This window comes from Bacillus rossius, chromosome 3, assembly GCF_032445375.1.
Source record: "Bacillus rossius redtenbacheri isolate Brsri chromosome 3, Brsri_v3, whole genome shotgun sequence".
Lineage (NCBI taxonomy): Eukaryota > Metazoa > Arthropoda > Insecta > Phasmatodea > Bacillidae > Bacillus > Bacillus rossius.
The window spans coordinates 90,522,454-90,538,762 of NC_086332.1; the positions used below are offsets into that span (position 1 = coordinate 90,522,454).

A 16,309-nucleotide genomic window follows, 5' to 3' on the forward strand; every position below is an offset into this window, starting at 1 on the left:
GATGCAAGGAAGCAAAGAAGAGAGAAAAAGGGGAAAACCCTGTGCTTCTAGACTGAGTCTTGGCGATAGCAGAGTCGCCATATTGCATCCAATGTTCTTCTGTCTTTGCATTTCATAATTCAGCTTACACTATGAACATTGTTTAGTTTTTTTTTCTGCTTATGTATATGGTCGCCAATGTATAAATAGTCATCCTACTTAATTGAAAAATTTATTACACTCGTAACCTTATTATAGTTCGGATTTTGCCAAGCTAAATTTTTTCGTTGTTTATCTTTTGTTCTTTATTTTTGATGTTTAAACGAGATAATTTCTCTCATATTTACTCGGGAGAAAACTTTGATAAACAAAATAGCCGAGATTTCATAAAAGTGTCTTCATACGAAAAAGTATTTTTTTTACTAACTTTATAATGGTCCCAGCTTATGTTAAAACCTTAATTTTCAGACACAGGACATTCACATTTGATAACCATATGATGCCACGGGGCGGGCGAGTGCTGGACAGAGGCGCGAGCGACCTCAGACTCATGGTCCAGCCTGGACCGGACAGATGCAGTGCTCTTCGCGGTGGGGAAAGAGGCGGCGCGTGTTCTACGGTCGAATCATTGATACGTGTTTCATCTTAACCTTATGAATCTTCAATACATATATATACTTATAACTTGTGGATGATTAAACATCTTAGCTCCTGGTATACGGCATTTCGTAGCAGTAATTTCGTGAATATGCAACCGAAATGCATAACCACGGAAAGATGGCGGACAGGCGTGTTTCATTCGTGTGGTCACCCATCCACGCTCGATGGTGCTTAACTTTGATAACAGTCCAAACTAAAGCATGCTCCTTCACCCGCTCGGCCACCGTGACATCATTAAATACAATAGTATAAATACATATATGAAATAAGAATATATCAGAAAAATGTTTTACGAGTACTTCAACTTTACTTTTTGTTCTTTTAAGCCACCCTGCCTACACCCGCGCACGAAGTGCATCATACCTTTCCGAAACTACCCGAAGCTCATCAAATGCACCAACTTTGAGAAAAGTTGTAGGAAATTTAAAAAAAATTAGCCTAACCTAACTTGGGTTGTGTTCGTTTAGGTTATTGCCATCTTGTTAAACAAAAGTATAGTTAGGTTTATAAAGGGGGGGGGGGGATTTAAATTTATTTTCCCCTTAAATGAATACTTTTCTTATATTTTTCACCCTCGGCATTATTTGAAAGAATTTTACGTTAAAATTCATGCCTGAGTTTTATAATATAAGTTTATTTGTTACACGAGAACACACAAATTTGTTTTGTTACTGAGATTAGATGTTTACAGTACTGAAAGACTCGCTTACATTTTTATTATACGATTCATACTTGTGGAGATATTGCATGTTATGTCATTTAGGCCATAAGTAAAGTGCCTGTGCGTGACAGCCAATGTTCATTAATATTATTTTATATTGTAAACACATTAAAAACTGCATTATAAATTTTATCTAAATAATCCACACAAAAGCGTTGAAAATTCTTTATTTAATTTTAATGTGTGTGTGGTTCAAATAATATGCCCACTTATAATAAAATATACATTTTAACCGTAATTGTATAGTTTGGTATATTTCGGTATTTGGTAATTTTAAAATAGGTTCAAAATGAAAACCACATTCAGTTATATTTGGTATGCAAAAACTATGACTTTACTCAAGAATACTATCCATCATAACAGCAGTAAAATTCAAAATAATTTTATAGAGATACGCCACTAATAGTATACACTGGCTATCACGGAAGAAACCTCGAGCATGGACAGCAAATATGAATACACAAACACACGGAGCACAAGCCAATATCAGCTGACGTCAAATGTCACATGCCTGGATAAAAACAGATAGTTCCGTGGAAGGAATTCGAACCAATTTGTCATTTTGACGTGTATACGTCATGTGAACCGTAATGTCGTGTCAGTTTTAAAAATTCGGAAGCCAGTGAACATCGGAAAGATATTTAAAAAAAAAAAAAAAAAATGTTGTGAAATACAAACCGCGCGCATCGCAGTCGAGATTCGTAAGCGATTGCACATCCGTCAAATACACAGTTTAATTCAGTAAACCCGTTGTTATGAACAGTGTGTAATTTATTAATGATTTTAAAACTTACGTTGGAAGATATTATTAATATAAATATAGTTTGTTGTTTTTAAAAAAAAATGATTACTGAAAAGGAATTTGAGTATTCTTTAGCAAGTTTAGTAACTTTTTTTTTAACATTTGCTGTGTGCTGCCGATGCTGGCTCTAGTCCGTCAACTCTAGTTTTTGCTTGGAGAAACGTCGTCGGCCTTGGACGCACCCACTGCGCGGCAAACACACACGTGACACCAGTTTCTTTCTTTTTTTCTTTTAAAGCAGTAGAAAGTCAGGCAGAGAGATAATAACTGAACATCTCTCAGAAAGCTTTGGAGATTTATTCTAGTATAAGTGTAACTAAATCGTGTAAATTAGCAATTGACCAAACAAAGCGATGTTGTTAAGAGCTGCGGAGACTTGCGAGTGTGCTCCACGCTCCACCGCAACACTCACGCTTACCGTCACTACGAACCGACATGCGGTGTGCGTTTCCTCATGGCCCGCGGGACTTGTGGGCCACGGTAGAAATCAGTGACGTCAAAAGAGTGAGCAAACACTAAATAATTCACTGCGCTTAAAATAAACAATTTTGTCTGTGAAATATGAAAAATTTGTTTCAATAATAAATTAAATATCCTTTTTTTTATATTATATATATGTATATATTATTTATTTCGGGCATTTAAAACTACCGGTGAAAAGTTCGATAGTTATTTAACTTAAAGATGGCGTAAAAAACATTGTGTCGTCAGTGTTAAAAAGCCTGTCTATTTCCTTAGCAATCATGAGCATGGATAAAAAAAAATACTGTAGTAACAATTCCTAAACCTCCAATATTATTTACGTTAAACTTCATTCTGAATAAGTTTGTCTCCTTAACACACCCGGCCACGATAAAACTAACACCGTGCCATTAGATTTTTTTACAATGCTTGATACTTATTTATAGTTAAAAAATTACATCGCTAACCTCTTATTCGTTTCACACCGCTAACATGATACACACGTGGTACGTAACGTAGCACCGGTGCGATATGTGTTCATGTTCATAAGATTACTGTATATTCTGTCAGAACATCATCAATGGTCGGAGTCACCTTTGAATATATATACTGTATAGAAGTCGCGAGTGGATAGGAATTACTCTACGTTTTTCAGAAGTGTATGATGAGCAGCTTGGGAACTTCACCGCTGCAGTGCGCTGCCGTAACGCCCTGTATCGTCTTAGTTGTTATTTACACGTTAGAGCGCAGCACTGTCGCCCGCTGTCATTCCCCGCACCCCTCATCCATCATTCACTGCAGCTCAACGTCGTTCAACGGGAGGGGGAAGGGGTGTTTGAAGAGTTCGACACTTGTCCGCTAGGGACCACCACAAGTCGATGCCCTAGAGATGGTGGCGATTGCGGCGGTGAATTAACCAACTACCTCAAAACCGTATTAGAAATTTTAACCTGGGCTGGCGACTTCTATACAGTATACATATTCAAAGGAGTCACGCAGGTTCTTCCTCCGTGCGGTAGTGTGATCATGATCGGCCCGCTGGCCTCCGGGCAAGCCGCGACCAGCCTGGCTCCTGGAGGGGTGGGGAGGGGCGGTAAGGGTCAGGAGGGAGGACCTTGTCTGGTTGGAGGTCGCGCGGCTCGCTTGTTCCACTCGAGCCAGTAAACAAAGGGCGGGCGGCGAGGGAGGCGATCAATAAATAATTTGGCGTGTGCCGGATATCTGGCGGTGGCTGCAGGGCTCAACAGGCGAGCAGCCCTTGGACTGCTGGACCGAGCACCGCCGTGACCCGTCCGCAGTCCGGCCGCCGCGACGGACACGACACGACAAAACTCAACAAACCCTCGCACGGCGTTCCAGCACGGCAGATCTAATAGCGTAGGGTCATGATACCACGACCACATAAACCCGGCGATTTCTGATGCGGCTGTCGGCCAATCGTTCCAAGGCAAATACTTCCATAACATGCTGTATAGAATGCGCTATAAACAGTGTCCAATAGAAAAAGAACATACTATCTCAACCCATGCTTTATTTTTTTTCCTGTTTTCTGTAGTCCTTCAACCCAATGTCATACATACTGTAAAAGTATAATGTGGACGAAATGGGTTCGTAAGGGATAGCCCATTTAAGTTTTATTAATTAGTAATATTTCCATTACTAATAAATAATTGTATTTAAAAAAGTTAGATCACCAATCACTTGCACTTAAAAATTTTCATTCGCAAGACACTCAATGTCTGTCAAGTTCCGCAGTTCGCACTCCTCACTGGAGATAGGCTTGACAGTGATTCGCCCCTTACCACGCGCCTGTCCACACTCACACAGTCTCGCGCCACTCTCGTGGTCCTGTCATTCCTCGTCCCGCCACACTCGAGGGGTCTCTCATCCTCTTCGCCAATGTCACACTTCCTTTCACACGAGGAACTATCCGAACTCTCGGAACTCGCTCGGAACTCCCGCGGAGGCCAGCGTCCCTGCTTATATACTTGTGGCGCCATTATCGAACCGACGAGAGCGGCCGTAAAGAGTCGCGTCATCCCGGGCCGACTCGATGCTTGAAACGTCAAGAATGACGACGCTTATTCACGCCACTCCATGCGGTGGCCTCTGTTAGCCCGGAAACGCGTGGCATGCCTTGCGTCAATGGACGGCGCGTGACGTCAGTGGACGTGCATGGCGGCCAGCCCGTTCCGAACCTGGCGCATCGCAGTCTCGTCTGTCGCGATCATAACAATACAATGAGCCTGAACTTTATTAATAAAAAGTTATTCGCTTAAAACGTCCATTTTAAATTAAATCTTCACCAATCTACAATAAAAACATTGATCATAAACACGATGATATATGTTTATAAAAATATCAAAGCAAGCTACAAATATTATAGTGTGCCCACACATTAAATGAAATTACATTTTGCAGCATAAAGATTTACCAAGTACGTAAATATTTTTGAAGTTTAGTTCTGTACAGTTTCCTTCTGTTTCCGTTTTGCTTTCTGTCGGGCAGCAAAACACAATAATAATATAATTATAATCTATTCCTTGCAGACCGACGGGGCGTGTATTTTGGGTGACGTCACGGCGTCCTTGTATTTCATTGGCTATTGAGCGTGTCTGCCCCATGGTAGCGTTGCGACTCCAGCTTTAGTGTGTTTCGACATGCCGTACACACAATTATATGCCAAATATTTATTGGCTATCCCCATTGTATTAACGATGAAAGAGAATGATATTGTCCATCTTGTTTTCACAGGAGTAATACCTAGTTATAAGAAGCGTTTTTCACGATTATTTTTAGCTGCAATTATTATTGTTATTATTTTAGTTTGATGGTATACCTTCTTCTGTAGGCTCTTTAAGCGCGCACTATGCAACGAAATTTTCACAGGATGAAAAAGGGCTACCTACATACAAGTAAACAATTATATAATGTGTTTTTAATTCTTATTGAATATTGGTACATATCGTTCAAACATTTATTTATTGTGAATATTATTAGTAGAAATTATGTGTATAAACTTTTTCAAGTGTATTTACTAATGTTTTTTATAAGTGAGGTCTTTTTCCCGTATGTAAAATTTATTTGCATTATAAATTATAAATTAGTACATACGTTTTAATTATTTATTTAAATTATTAAACTATAATATACATTCAGGATATTTATTGATTTTCATTTATAATTAAAATTTGGTTCGATTATATAACTAAACTGAATAAATAATTGTATACACTGTTTATATTAATATTGAACACTGCGTATTTATTTCAGTGTATAATTCGATTGAATTTATACTTAACCAGCCGTATTTATAATATCACTTCAGTTCTTTTATTATTTGCATGCAAAATTAAAGTTAGTTTTTTATTGCGCCAAGTAAGTATAACTTCTACTGTGGTTATACATAAGTACATACGCTGTTTTTTTTTATAAAATAACGTAATGCGGTTTTTTAAATTCGATTTAAAAGCTTCACGGTAGGTACCGCCCGTAAACAAGGTTGTGACATTCGGAACGAGCTATGCAGCAGCGGGTAAATGCGGGATCGCTGAAGTCACGTGGCTGCAGTTCGGCCTACGGCCACCAGGCAGCGCGCACTGCGGGCGACCTGCCCTTCTCGAATCGTGCGCTGCCAGTGTTGTTGCATGTTGTTTGGTGTGCGTGTGTGTGCTCGTCCGTGCTTGTCCGGTCCGTCCGTGTGTGAACGTCGACCAATACCGCCCACCAATGATACACTGGCTGCAACCTTTCCAGTTCTTCGGCAGCATCGCTGGGTCCGATAAGTAAGTCCCGCAACCACGCCACTGCCACGTTATCACATTAGAACTGTTTTACCAATTTACTCATTGAGATATCTACGATTAGTAAACGGACAGTGGTGTCACGAGCCAAACATGTTACAGTTTTACCATCCAGTATGTCAACTATCAAGTTGGTAGCGAAAAAAATAGCGAGCGGCTCGTTAACTGGTCGGCGTAATTATTTTGACATCTAGTTAGGTAGAAGTTGGCGAATTCGTATTTGGGGAGCTAGTAATCCAACCCAGTGCACTTAACTATGAATAAATAATGGTTGCGTAACTGATCTATTTGAGACCCATTATAATGTTTTTCTCTCACGTAGTTTTTTTTCTTACTCCGTACGTGACACAGAACTTACCCTTCAGTGACCGTAGCGACTCGGATTCGACAACATCGTGTAACATTGGTCACACGCCACCGTTTCTCGCTACTTCAGGCACCCACTTAAGTCGGTTTATAAACTACGTAAGTTTCCTTATCGCGTATCCAGTTTATATCAAAGCTTCAAAATTAAAAATATTTTGGTAATTGTGTTGTTTCAAATTACAACATATTCAGCTGCTTACCTTATTTTAATTTTTTACGTTTAAAAATAATTGTATAAGATACCCAGAACAATTGCTTCTGGGAACAATGTACCTCAAAATTGTGTACATTTTATCAAAATCAAATATATTTTGGTTATTATACTGTTCTGCATTACAAACACAACTAATTCCTTTCTTGATAATTATCAGATGTTGTTTTTTATAACGAAAATAAAATAATCGAAAAACAAGATTTTTCACACCACACACGTCCCTAAATTTTCCCTGAAGGAATGGTTCCATAATTCCTACTAGTTTGTTAAAAATAACAGTTTAAAGCTTACATTACAATACCTGTGTCATACTGCCACAGCTAGTCATTGTTTACCCGCGATCGTGTGTATCTTTGTTTAGCCCAACTGTAACCAATTATAGAGAATTAAAAATACGCTAATTTTTCCGTTTCATATTATTGAAGTTTATCCATGGATCATGATGCTTGATTCTGATGGCATGATCCTGTTGCTTGATCCTGTGGTACGATGCTTGCTGTATTAATTAAGTACGTCGGAAGATCCTGTACATAAAAAAAATATTGTCATATAATAATGAATTATGACCGTAAGTAAAATAAAAATGATTTTTTTTTAAACTTACAATCATAATTCTTTCTTTTTTCGCAATATATTTTACGTGCAGGATCTTCCGACGTACTGAACTAAAACAGAATCAGGGCAGCAGGATCAAGCGATCAGGATCTTTTGACGTACTGAATTAAAACAGCAAGAATCATGTATCACAGGATCAAATCAAAAGGAGCATGCCATCAGGATCAAGCTTTCAGGATCCAGGGATAAACTTGCATACATGAAACACCAGCTATAACGAACACAGAATATACGTAGGCTGTAATCAAATAATTCCCTGAAAAGACTACAAAATACAATGTGTCGGCTACTTCAGTGTACAGCGCCAATTCCTCACAGAAATTAAACGAATTTAACAACTAAATTCAAATTTTTGGCTCCCATTAGACTCGTTTGTTACGTCACTCAAAATAGTACGTATTTAAAATGCAATGTATCAAAACAAACATTTCGTAATACAATTACATACTTATTCTAATAAAACAACAAACATGAAATACAAGCATTAAAACCTGCAACTGCAAAACAATCGTTATATAAACGAATTTCATTATTAAAACAACACCTACATTGACTAAAGTTATCAAATTAAAATTTAAAAAAAAAACACGTGTAAACGTAAACTATGAATTTCGGCGATTGCATGAATACATAGGTGTCGTAATGTAAGCTGTAAACTTTTTAAAAAAAAAATTGAAGTAATTAAGCATCCTTTCGTGCAGAGTTAATTCAGGAAAGTCTCTAGTATATGGAGAACATATATTTCTATTTATTGCGGGTAAACAATAAATTGTGGCGGCAGCGTAAAAGCACATGTATTTTATTTAAGCTATACAATTTTAATTTATTTTAACAAACTAGTAGGAATTACGAAACCACCCCTTGTAAGTAAGTTTAGGGACGTTTGTTTGCAGATTTTTTTTCTTTCCGTTCTAAAAAGCCGCGACGTCCAATAATCACCCCTTTCTTTATTTCCGCATTTTATTTTTAAGTACAGTTGGATACACGATAAAGAACAGTTACGAGCTAAATTATTCGAACTATATTGCATACAGCAATAATTTATATTTACGGCTTCTGGGAAATAAGACGAATAATAACAAGTGAAGTTTTTTTTGGGGTCAGCTTCGTCAATAAGAGTAAAATTACTTTTGGGATACTTAATTCATAATATTTTATTTATTATTAATGTAGTTAACCTAACGTAATCAGCCATACACTTAAATTATTCACCGTATTTCTCCAGAAGCCTCTACTCTCACTGCTGAGAGTTGTGAACCACTTGAGACAACTCGGTGCTCATTAATGAAAGCCATGCCGAAGTTGGTATCGAACCCTTACCCTCGGCACACAAGCGTGATGCATAAGCAACGAACCGTAATGTGATACTTACGCATAGGTAAAAATGAACGAACGTCAGTTATTTGCTTTCAATGGCGACGCAACATTCGTATTGAACGTGTTCTGCGTTGTGTAAAGCTATGCGGTTGAACCGGAGCGGTTGTTAGTTTACAGCCGGTGATTTATTTTAGAACCATTTCATACCTGTTCCATTTTGATCAATATACTTAGTGCATTCTTGAGATGCCTGAATTGTGAATTTTGAAAGAACCGCGGGAGAAAAGCATAGTGACACCAATGTAATGTTGGATTTATAAACTTCGTAAGAAACGCAAGGGAGCAAAGACAAAACACGCAACAAACGTAATAAAACTATGTTCGTAAAACACGCAAGTCACATGTATGCCATCACCAACCTTTGCACTCTTAATTAATAATATTTTTTCCTCACAAAAATGCGTAATATTATTAATATTTGAATTCGAAAGTGTCTTACTTTCAACATGCGCCAATTTAATAAGTGAAAACGTGATGCATGTGATAGAAACAAAATCGAAGCCCCGTATACACATTACGTCCGAAACTTTCAAAGACTTCGGAACACTTCACTTAAAATGTAAAAGGCTGAAACGCTAGAATTCGAAAGTTGTCCAATGCATGCGTTCGGTTTTGCGTCTTGAGAAATTTGGCAACTGTTCCGTTTAACGTATCCAATTATATTTTAACACAAACTACTAAAATAAAGCTAATATAACAATAGAACCTGATGTGATTTACAAATTTATATGTCGTAACTAGTAAGCGTATTTTAAATTAGCATAAGTTTCTAATAACATAAATGGTTATGTAGTTAAATGATTTTTAAAAATATATTTCCTGCGTTTTTTTACATTCAGGCTTAATAATGTTACGATTTACTGCGGGTTCGTAAAGGATAGCCCAATTAAAGATTTTATCACACACACAGTTTTATTGATAGCCACTACTTATGTCACTTACAAATAATCTTCCAAAATGGCAAATAATCAATTGCACTTAAAAATAATGTTGCTTCCCTAGTAACTCGTTTTTACAATCCACACACCTCGCTGGGCCGCACCTCTGGCACAACTCTCGCCGCAGCACCCCTCGTGGATCTCCGCCGCGGAACTCCGTCGCCGCACTCCGCCGCCGCCGACGCACTTGCCTTCGCCGAGGATCCACTCGACGTCTTGCTCGGAACTTCGCCCGGTACTCTGCCGCAGGAAAACTCCCGACCTCACTCACTCACTCACTCACTCACTCACTCACTCACTCCCTGCCCTGGAACCTTCGTCCAAGAACTTCGCCACTCTGCCACACCCGCGGAACAATCGCCCCGGAAACTCCTCCGCGGGAAAGCTCCCGCCTGAACTCTCTCTACTCACTCTCTCAAAGCCGGCGTCCCGGGCACATATATAGGCCCAGAAACCTTCCAGAACTCCCGAGCGCGGCTGGGGCCAGTCGCGTCATTCCACGCCGACCCAACAGCAGAAATCTCTCGAAACACGTGTCGGCGGCTCGCGTAACTCCGCAGCTGTCCGTTGTCAGTTAAATGTCACAGGCAGGGCGCCGCGCTGGGAGTGGTGGGAAGGAGGAGGGAAGGCGACAATCCTTGAATCTTCCAGGCGCGCGCACGGCGCATATCGTGTTGCGGCAGCCGCCAGCCAGCTCTGCACCTGCACATGTCGCGGCCTTGCTCACGTTCGTAACAATATTAATACTTATAAACACGGAACATGATTTGTCGTATGAATAGTGCTGCCAGTGGACTCCAGTTAAGTGACTCTAATCACAGGCGCTATAATGCTGGAGTCAATAAGCATTTAGGTGCATACAGAAGAGACTTTTCATAGCATTTAGTCTTAAAAAACAGTTTCTACAGAGATTATAGAGCGGTAATCCATATATTTTTTTATCTCTTGACGTTAACGTGTACATGCCTTTATATTATTACTTTTTTCTTTGTATATAGCAAACATTATGCTAGGACAGTAATAATTTTATCAATTTAAGCATTTATAAATAAGTAGCATTTGTTTTGCCCTGCCTTTATAATCCTTTCTTACCACATTACACAAGGAAAGGCAACCACTTATACAGTTTTAAAATGTTGTAATTGTTCACGGCTCCACTTCTTCGCACATTTCTTGGTCTTGTTTGTGAGTTTACACGGTAGAATATTCACAAGCTGGTGATACAATATTCAGAAGTACTTCTCAAACCAAAAACATCAACTCATATAAAAACAACAATAGCAAAATAAAGCCAAATGTTAGCTACAAAATGAACCCCTAGCCAAAGAGAGAGGCCCCTGAAAGAAAGCTGGTCAACAAGGATCTGTTGCCAGCTGGCGCCGGAGAACCCGAGAGTGTTTACAAGTGCTTCACACTGGCACCCAGTCGTCGCCAAACTGGCGCCAATGATATTGTGACGTGTGACCCCACTTGGCTTGCATTTTATGATGTTAAAATTGCACAAATAATGGCTAGAAACATGAAACATAAATGTCAGTCTTCAATACAATATTATATAATTTATGGCAGCCTTATAATTTAAAATTTTAATGTAAATTGTTTCCTATTATGTATCCAATTTTAATCAACAGAGCGCAACTCTACACGGTTTACGGGCAGTGTCAAAACTGGCAACAGTGCTATCCATTTACCCTGTAATGCAAATTGCTAATCTGTTATTATTTTACGGAAATAAATGACAGCTATGCTATTGCCTACGGAGTTATTCATAATTTTATTTGTTTTGAACATTAATTTTCTGTGATGGTACAGCTTTATTTAAAAAGACCAACTCAGAAAGCATGTTAAAACGCAGTGACGCAAATACTATTAGGTTGATTGAAATGATTGGGTTGCCCACAAGCAGTTCTCGGAACAAAATTGTTTGTAGAGTTTACTAAATCGCATCTAATAGTTCAACAAGCGTTGTCTATTGTTAGCGCATTTCTTTTTTCGGCGCGTGTGTTTTTACCATTTTCGAGAATTATGGAATGTTGATTTAGGATACGTAAGTTACCTTTACGTTCATTGTAAGTTATTAAATTTTGTATGTGATGATATATTTTCCGCCTATTTACGACCAATTAAAAAAATATTACAAAGTACACATACACAATTGTTGTCAATTTCTCAATTAAAAATATTAGACTACTAGCCATGTCCCCGAAAGGAAAGCATTAGATACTTATTTTTGATGAATTACCAGAAACGCTGATACAACTGAATTGTATTTATAAACAGAAGCCTAAATACACATTTACATACTTCTAACTTCATAAATGACAAACTTTCATCCCCTATTTAACCCCCGTAGGGGATGAATTTTCAAAAATTCTTTCTATTTGCTCACCTACGTTACCTAACGAACTCCAATGCAAACTGTCATGCTTCTATAGCTACCGGTTTAAGCTGTGCGTTGTCTGTCCGTGTTAGTTTAATATCTGCAGCAACTGGGTAATGCATTTGCATTTACTTGCATGTACACTTATGTGTAAATTTCCATTTACAGGTGGTGTGGAAAATCACTTTAAATATTTTGGAGCGTTGTTACGTGTAGTACGTATGTTGCTTACAACTTTGATTATAAATGTTATGATTATTTAACCACTTTCTATTAATATTCACTATCTTATAAACATTTAAACCCTTCTTGTTGCAACCGACTTAAAATTCTTACGTCACGCCTTTTCGTAAATTAAACAATGAAGTTCCTATAATGGTGTGTTTCAGTACTACAGACGATACTTGTTTTACCCTACAAACCACGTTCATAATTTACTACTGGTTTCTCAGAAATTGCTGTTTATTATTTATATTACAAAGCCTGTGTATTGACGCGGCCGCCGCCATTTTGTGATTTGCGTTGCCTATCCTGTAGAACTCCATTTATATATTTTGGATTTGGATTTTTAAAACCCTGTGAGAGGTTTGTTTATATATATTTTTTTATTTATTTATTTAGTAGTATGACAGTGCGGAGCACCGACTTGTTACACGCGACAGCTCGTAACCTGACGTAAAAAAAAAAATAGGTTTGATACAATTAATAGAATTCATTATATAGATACACGTTTATATTAATATTGAATACTTTGTAATTATTTTTTTTTTTAATTGTGTTTAATGTATACTCTACCAACCGGTTTTATAATATCACTCCAGTCCTTTTATTATTTTATTTATATTATTTGCATGCAAATTTAAAGTGAATTTATCTTTATGCCAAGTAAGTATAACTTCAGATGCGCGTACGTAAGTACACGCACCCATAGTTTATTATTTTATTTACGGAAAAGCTGTGACGTAAGATTTTTCCCACAATCTGATCTCATGCGTTGATCGCCTAATGAGCATATGCCATCACAAGTTTGTGGCCTGATAGCTATGCGTGGCCGAATTTTGATAGGCTAATGTATATATTTGTTTTCAAGTGACTAAGTGTAGCCACTAAAAGAGTAACCTAATGCGTGCGTGTGTGGTATATGATATAGTTATGGGCGTTATGGCTATAGCTTTACGTATATGGATATAGGTTACGGAAAGTTCGCCTTTGTATGTAGATGCCAAATTTCCACGTGCACTATAAAAAAATCGTTAAAAAGTCAAGTAATATTTGAAGCGAAACTTCCTTACAGCCTTAAGTTATGTCGAGGTGATAACGTCATTAAAGTGTAACGAAAAAGGGAAACAAATAACTAAAGAGGGGTTTAGCGAAAGAAAAATGAAAGTAACTATTGATGGTATATTTTCATTAAAGTATACTTGAGCAAAATTTTAAAAAAAAAAAATTTACTTATATATGTGAAGTTTCACTTCTAACCGTGCTGATGGGACACGCACCCACGCGTTTTTTTTTTTTTGTGTGATTAATATAAACTACTACAGATTGTATGATTTTTTTTTCAAATCTTCCTGAAAAAAACCAAATAGTAGTTTATGCCTTTGTTAGTTTGTACGCATGTACATCATAAATTACAAATAAATAACGTGTTAAATTACACACTTGGATGTACGTACATTCATCAACATAAATTTACTAGGAAGTATCTCCAAAAATACAATTAAATATTGACAAAATATTGTTAAATGTTATTATGTTTACTGTTTATATAGCACTAGTTAAACACGTCTTTAAAGTAGTGCTGTTTCCATTACGTCTTTATTGATTAATGTGCTGGATGGTTGAGAGGTCTAAACGTTAGACTGACAGTCGACAAGTTGTAAGTGCGATAATTCGTCAGTTCCCTCAGTTTAACTGAAATGTTTGTTTGGAAACTGAATTGTTATAAAATTCAGAATAACTTTTAAGTACATGTCCTAAATTAAGGTTAAGAACAAAAAAAATTAAGAGTTCTGGAAGAAGCAAAATTTTACAAATTCATTGTTTGGGTAGATTTAATCAATATTGTAGTTTCTACGTTTGATATAATTTTTACACAGTTTAAAAAAGAAATAAAAAATAGTAAAAATCCATTAACATTAGTGGAAACATTTTTACCACATAGGTACTTTTGTGTAAGATTACACTATTTTGTGTAAACACTGAATGTCTAGGCTAATTTCTAGCCGAATGTGAAGCCGAATATGTAGTTAAAAGTGTAGCAAAATTCCTGTAGGTGTGTAGTCATATGTGTAGCCACATGTGTAATTGATTATTTATGCTTAACTGCGAGAATTGCCAAATCAGTAAATTACGTTTGTGTTGCAGTGTTTTTTGCCAAATGCCTGAGTGTAGCTTAATATGTATTTATGTCGGTAGCAAAACATCTGTGTGTGTGTGTGTGTGTTTGTGTGTGTGTAGTTTAATGCATGTATATAGCTGTAAATTTGTAGCCGCTAAATGAGTAGTCGTATGTTTACATCTGTAGCCAGTCGTTGAGTCAAATGTTGGTTTCTGTTCGTGAGAGAGTTTGCGTGTTTTTCATTTTGTGATTGGTATATGTTAAATTTTGTGTTTGGTGTACAGTTTTGTGTGTGTTCATGTTTGTTTTTGTGTTTATTTTGTAAGCGTAATTGTAAATAGCCTCATGTCAGTGTGAAGCTTTGATGGTAAGCGAGCGTGAAAGTAAATGATTATGGTGGAATGTAGAATTATCTACGACTTTTATCTACTGAAAGAGCGTATTCAATAAACGTAAATTATTTATTGTTCTTTAGTACACGTGTGTGTGTGTTAATTGGTAGCTGAGATGAAGTGGATGAAACTCATTAACTTAAATTCAATTCAATAAGGGCCCTTTCTACCTAAATAATTATATACATTTTTTACAGTTTTTATTTGTATTGTTAAATTTATAACAAACTGGCATTAGCTGGGTTTTAAACACCTAAACCATGTCGGTGACAAATTATATGTTGGTAAATGTTGTTGAATAATGATAATTTCAAATAACATTAAAGAAGTGGCAGATTTGGAAAGCGGATCATTATGGCCAGTGGATCCAATACAGCGTCTAAGATGGCGCTTGAAACAAAGACATCATGCGCGCATTAGCGTTACTCTTCTTTCGCGGCATCCTTCCTCGGCGCTGTTATCTATCGCTGAGTGGCCTTGGGAATTCCGCGGGCCGCCGCGCGGAGTGGCGCGATTAAACACCGTCTTTCTGAACTTTTCGGGATACGGGCCGGCCCGGGATGACGCGACATGTCGCAGTCACTCCCGTACATTCTGGAAAGACGACCCACTAGAAAAAGGCGCGACGCCGGCCTCCGCGACAGTTCCGCGACAGTTCCGCGACAGTTCCGAGAATCACTGTTGAGCCTAGCTCCAGTGAGGAGTGTGAACTGCGGAACTCGACAGATATTGAGTGACTTGCGAATAAACATTTTTAAGTATCGGTGAATGGTGATCGGACATTTTAAAGCACAATTATTTATTAGTAATGTAACTATTAGTAATGTAAATATTAGTAATTAATAAAACTGTAATAAAACTTAATTGGGTTATCCCTTACGAACCAAGTCCTCCTTACATAAGTCTTAACAATATTTTAAGGTTTTTGTGGCCTAGTCGCGGGTCCCTTAAGTTGTCAGAGTAAATTATATATACGTATTCTAATGCGCCTTCGGCTGATGTTTGCACAACCATGATGCATAAAGTACCTAAATCCATGTTTATGAATATTTATCTATGATTTTAAATAGGCATATTTGGCCATGTTAGTGTGTATATGAAGAGACAGGTATACTCTTGGACATTTGTACAGTCCCAAAAATATCTTGTATTGCTAAGATGTGTAATTAAATAGACATGCATTCATGCTTGTTTACGTCTTATTAACTTATGTTAAAAAATAACACTAAGTTTTAATTTATTATATCGAAGTACTTACA

General features: G+C 37.4%; 1 protein-coding gene across 45 annotated transcripts in view; it reads left to right on the plus strand.

Annotated features, from left to right (window-relative positions):
* LOC134531020 (CUGBP Elav-like family member 1) overlaps positions 1-16,309 on the plus strand; it is a 1,002,129-nt gene that overhangs the window by 235,583 nt on the left and 750,237 nt on the right. For 16 of the 45 annotated variants that reach the window (XM_063366479.1, XM_063366490.1, XM_063366492.1 and 13 more), the window contains exon 1: positions 6,228-6,409. The exons of the other annotated variants lie outside the window; for them this stretch is intronic. In XM_063366479.1, the coding sequence (XP_063222549.1) occupies positions 6,354-6,409 (56 nt within the window). In that variant the 5' untranslated portion in view covers positions 6,228-6,353. Of the gene's footprint in view, positions 1-6,227; positions 6,410-16,309 lie in introns of those variants that run through there. 45 annotated transcript variants of the gene reach the window in all.